A 5,436-nucleotide genomic window follows, 5' to 3' on the forward strand; every position below is an offset into this window, starting at 1 on the left:
CCAAAATCTGCCCATGAATGCTGCTATTTCATTTTGTGTTTGTGGTATCTTACTGCATAAGGAACTGCAGCTAGTAACTTCTTCAGGGCAAGCACATTGCTTTGCTACTATACCTGGCACAGCAGGGACGAGACGTGAATTGTGAACACTCACAAGTACAGCAGCCATCTACCCGACAGGAGATATCTGAGGATATTTGCAGTTACGGTCATGTAACTAAAATGTTGTTTCTCTGGTCTGCATAAATGCCTCTTTGACATCTTTCTCTGCTAGGTTTCTCAAGCCCAAATTTAGTATCATTATTAAATAATCATCAGCATTTTACTCCTTGTTCTTGCTTGCCAGAGCTCCTGCTACTGTCAGCAACCATCAAAGGCCAGAAAAGACCATTTCATGGTAAAAAAAGTCAAGAATATTAAAAATAAATCCATGTTGATTATGTCTACTTGTTCAAATGTCTCAGGCTCTGAATGCAAAGAAGTTTTGTTTTATGCACAGCCAGCAGCACCACCCTGCTGCTAGGAAAATGTGATTTCCTTAAAATATCTGAGAGCTTTCATATTTTTATTTGCAATGGAGTTTGTAATCATTACTGTAAAACCCAAGACCTGTGTCAGCATGTGGAATGGGAAAGAGACTTATTGCTACTCCCTGTTCGGCCCTTAGACTGACATGGTATTTGGACCAGAATTCTGACTTACTTTTCACAAACTTTTTCTTTAGGAGTTTCTACTGAAATCAGTGAAACCATTACAGATATAAAAGGGCATTCAAAAATGAATAAAAATTATAGATTTTATGGGACACCTATCAAAGCCCTCAGAAATCAGTAAGAAGTATGACGTGAGTGTAAAAGTCTGGCATAGGCCCTGCAGTTAAACGGGCTGGTCAACATCAATGCCCCTCTTAAATGTTAAGTAATATTCTGCAGCTAGGTATGTATGTAGAAATGGGGGAAAACATTTTCTTTAGGGAAAAATATACTTTATTGATAGTATACAGATGTACCACAGTTTAACAGATTGAATCTTACTTTCAACTGTGTTGTACCTATGTTTCAGCTTCAGTAAGGCTTTCAACGGGGTCCCACTTGACATCCTTATCTCTAAATTGGAGAGCCATGGGTTTGAAGGCTGGACTATTTGGGGGTTAAGAAATTGGCTGGTTGGATGCATCCAGGGGATTGTGAGCAGTGGTTCTTATGTCCAGGGGGAGGCCAGTGACATGTGGTGTCCCTCAAGGTTCTATCTTGGGACTGGTGCTCTTCAGTATTTTCCTTAATGACACAGAGAGTGGCATGGAGTGCATCCTCAGCAAGTTTGCAGATACAAAGCTGAGCAATGCAGCTGACGCAACAGAAGGAGGGGATGTCATCCAGGGGAACCTGGACAAGCTTAAGGAGTGGGCCCACAAGAACCTCATGAAGACAGTCTGAGCTTTGGCATTGTTTAGCTTATAGAAGGGAAGGCACCAGGGAAATCTCATTGCAGCCATACATGACTTAAAGATTGCTCATAAAAAAGAGGGAGAGCAACTTTTACATAGATAAAGAGTGATGGGATAAGGGGGAATGGTTTTGAATTAAAATAGGAGAGATTTAGATTAGATGTCAGGAAGAAGTTCTTTATTCAAAGGCATGGTGAGACATTGGAATACATTGCCCAGAGAAGTTGTGGATGGCTCATACCTGGAAGTGTTCAGGACCAGCTTGAGAGGGGCCCTCACCAGCCTGATCTAGTGGATGTCATCCCTGCCAGTGGTGGAGGGGGGGTTGTTGGAACTTGATGATCATGAAGGTCCCTTTCAACTCAAGCCATTCTGTAATTCTATGTATTTATCTAAACTGTGTGAATCAGCCATAGTGTAGTCTGCCACAGTGTAACATGCAAGGACATTTATTTATCTAATGCTAGAGCAGTCCTTTTTATCAGTGCATTAACCGACATACACACACACGAGGCTTTATTTAGTATTACATCTGCATTGGTCAACTGTGCCTGCTTCCGAAGGATTTAAAAACACTTTCCTATTAAAATTACTGTGAAAGTGATAATTTAGAAGTGCTATTTTTTTTAATCTTTATAAGCAACATGCTGAAGACTACTTGTCGAGGGATTACAATTTAGCAACTATTTTCTGGCATAATCCTACATTTGAGAATTTTTAAGTAGCTTTGTACTTTATTGGAATCTCTCCTAAAACAGTGAATGAAATCAGAGTCACTCATCATGTTTGCTTCATTGCTAATTGATAAACCAGTGCCTTCAGATGATGCCATTCCATTTAATGAATTGCTGATGATCCCCATTGACTGCATCTGTATTGAAAACAGGAAAAGAAGTTCAACTTGTAACTACACATACAACAAATCTTGAAAATACTGCTGCTGAAGACAACTAAGGTGACACTCCACTGGGCTCTACTAGTCCAGATCTTTCACATACTTACTGAAGTTATATGAAAGATCCTTACATAGAATAACATTGTCAGTATCTCTGCAACTTTTAAACTAGACTGAAATTTCTTGATACACTAGTAATGAATACTTCATCTGAGTTTAAGTAGAGGAACCCCTGTTTGGTAATCATTATTTCCTCTTGGAGTATTATAGCAAATCAGTCTTGAAATTTTTTAGGCATTTATTTTTATGCTTTTTGTGAAGGGAAGCTCTTAACATGAGCATCCACCAATGCTGTTTATTTAACCTGGTGAATTCTACAGACTGTGATCACCTCTCAGAGTGGGTGCTTCACAACAAAAGCAAGTTTAGAATCTTCCTAATTTTAAAGAGAAAGACATAGCTGCAAAATATGGAATGCATTAATTTTTGTAATTATATTTCTACCCTGTGTAGAAATATCTATGGTACAGAGAAATCAATACTCCAGAGATTTCCCTGTTAGTAATACCTTCAAATGTGCTTTAGAAAAAGTAAAGCATGTAAATACACCAAAACTGTGTAGCTAGTTTAGAGTTTGCCTCAGCTACAGAATGAAGCAAAGGTCAAGCTTTGAGGTTGAACACTTCTGAACTTTAAGGCCATTTTAACCCAGAACCATGGCTGCATTTGGATGATGGAGTTTCCGCTTGTAACTCTGAGTCACCCTAACCAGGGCTGCATTTTACAGTAGGGTACAGTTCAGCCTATTCTAGTGATGAGCTGCTTACTGTTTTAAAACTTTTATTCCCCAACTGTGTTCATAAAGTTGAAAGGTGATCTACTAGTGTAAGATACTAGTTTATCAATCACTTTTTTTTTTTAGTGAAACACACACCCTGGCAGTGTAGCCATTGCAGAGAATGGGTGCACAGATTCCATTTGTTCAGCCAAAACCACAATTAATTTTAGATATAAATGCACAAAAATTGCAATGGTCAGGACTTCTAGCTAGTAATGGGAAGACAGAAATGGAAATAAAAAAGAATTTCATCCAGTAATTTATATATAATCTGGCATAATTTGGAATGAGTTTTGAAATTGTTTTGTGACTGACCTCAGGGTTAAGCAATGCCACTGTTGTCTTGAAGAACTTACCCCAGCATAAAAATATTGCCTTAGGAAGGAGCTCTTTGCATCAGACAGCAGTGATACTTGAATTGCTTAGAATGTAAATACAAATAAAACTTAACACAATTATTAAGCATTTGTTATGGTCTACCCACATCTTCTCTTCTGGCTTAGAAAACTCAAGTCATTACTGGCTCATATATGAAGACACAAATGGCTCTAGCCTTTATACTTGTGTGTGTTGTTCATACATGTCATATTAATAAAGAGTTTCCTCACAGATATAGACTCCTGTAATACCATCTACATATCTGCCAATCTATGATGAAGTCACATCCTCTGACAGAAAGATACTTTGTTAAAGTATCTTTAACAAAGTCCTGCATTTTGCTGAACAAGAGCCTCCAAGCCCAAGTGGGAGCAGACATTGCCCCCTCCTCGAAGTCACCCATGCCACATAACTGATATATATAAAAGCTACATCAAAAATCTTGCCTTTTCTGTTACTTTCTCAACTCCAGTCTTCAGCTCATGTACCATATTGCTGATTTGCTTAGCTTTGCTAAGGCTGTCGTCAGGTAGCTCTTGATGGTGCTCAATATGCTGGTTGAAGTGGGAAAGTGGTTCTTTCCAGGCTTGCAAAAGTTTCAGTATCACGTGAGTTAGTTCTTCTCTCTTATAAATTGAAACAGTAGAGAATGTGTCTGTTACTTAGCAGCAGATCATATGAGTACTCTTAGTTTCATTAGGAAATCTCAGTGGGATCAAGATTTACATCTGCAATTCACTACTAAACAACACTCTGTCTCTGGTTATTTATATACATACATACATACATATATATATATATATAAAATAACACCCAGAAGTTGTATTTGTCATATTTTCAGCTAACATGAGCAGGACCATCTTTCATTGCCCTTCCAGGGGACCTTCTAGAAGGATGTCCTGGGGGAAATTCCTCACTCCATCACAACCAAAACCCAAAATGTTAGCATTTGTCTTTGTCTGTCTCCTAGAGACAAAAGTTTCTCCCACTGGTTTATCCCCACATCACAATTTGCTTTTTCTCTATATGTACAAACTCTTCCTACTCTTCTCTAAACTTCTGATTTTTTTTCTCTTTGTCATCACAATGTGATGCAAACAAATTTGCTGTTCTTTTCCCTTTACCTAACTACTGATTCAGAGATTTCTGTTAGTTCTTTCTCCTGATTGCTTTTTGTATTTTGTAGTGATACTGATTAATGTGACTTCTTTGCCACACACACAAGTTTCCAAGTTTCTGTTCCACAGAGTTTGCCTCAACAAAATCAAAGGATGTCTGTCAATCATTCTGACAAAGTACTACTGCAATATCCTTATTATAACTAGTCTTTATGATCCAATTTTAGGTACCACATACAAATTTAGAATTCAACTAAATTAAGATTCATATGAAATACTTCTGTGATGTGCACCTGTTTGGGGTCAAAACTTAGCAATTTCATCCAGATTGTTGATGAAGCTCCGGAAGCATAAAATCCTCTCTGCCTATCTCCAACCCGACTGGAGTGGGGGACCATTACAGCATGATGAATGAGACATTTTGGGGTTCTGACAGGACAGGAGGTATATTCTGCTTTCCCCAGGGCGGGGAGAAAGAAGGCGGTGTGACCCGCAGAGTCCCCTTCCCGTCCCCAAGCCTGGCGGTACCCCCTTCTGCCCTGTCCCTGTCCGCCGGCGCCGCCGTTCCCTTACCGGGATTTTTTGGGCGTATTCTTTGCCGTTGGGGGTCAGCATCCCCGACGTATGGCACTTCCGAGCGGGCCTTCCCAGCTCGTTGTCACGGGGAGGAAAGTGCTTTTCCTACGGGGGAAGAACACCTAAACGTGCACCGAGAGCACCGCCGTCCCCCTATATCCCCCACCTTTTCCCCTATCCGCTCA

The 5,436-nt window shown here is 39.7% G+C and overlaps 1 protein-coding gene across 1 annotated transcript in view; it reads right to left on the minus strand.

The window, feature by feature from the left end:
- Positions 1 to 1,426: 1,426 nt before the first annotated feature.
- Positions 1,427 to 5,436, minus strand: part of LOC102040600 (prolactin-like) — a 6,609-nt gene continuing 2,599 nt past the window's right edge. Inside the window, exons 3-5 of the mRNA XM_014312369.2 lie at positions 5,249 to 5,356; positions 4,004 to 4,183; positions 1,427 to 2,317 (exon numbers count right to left, since the gene is read on the minus strand). Coding sequence (XP_014167844.1) covers positions 2,123 to 2,317; positions 4,004 to 4,183; positions 5,249 to 5,356 — 483 coding nt within the window. The 3' untranslated portion in view covers positions 1,427 to 2,122. The remainder of the gene's footprint in view (positions 2,318 to 4,003; positions 4,184 to 5,248; positions 5,357 to 5,436) is intronic.

The sequence above is a fragment of the Geospiza fortis genome, unplaced genomic scaffold (assembly GCF_000277835.1).
Source record: "Geospiza fortis unplaced genomic scaffold, GeoFor_1.0 scaffold166, whole genome shotgun sequence".
NCBI classification, from domain to species: domain Eukaryota; kingdom Metazoa; phylum Chordata; class Aves; order Passeriformes; family Thraupidae; genus Geospiza; species Geospiza fortis.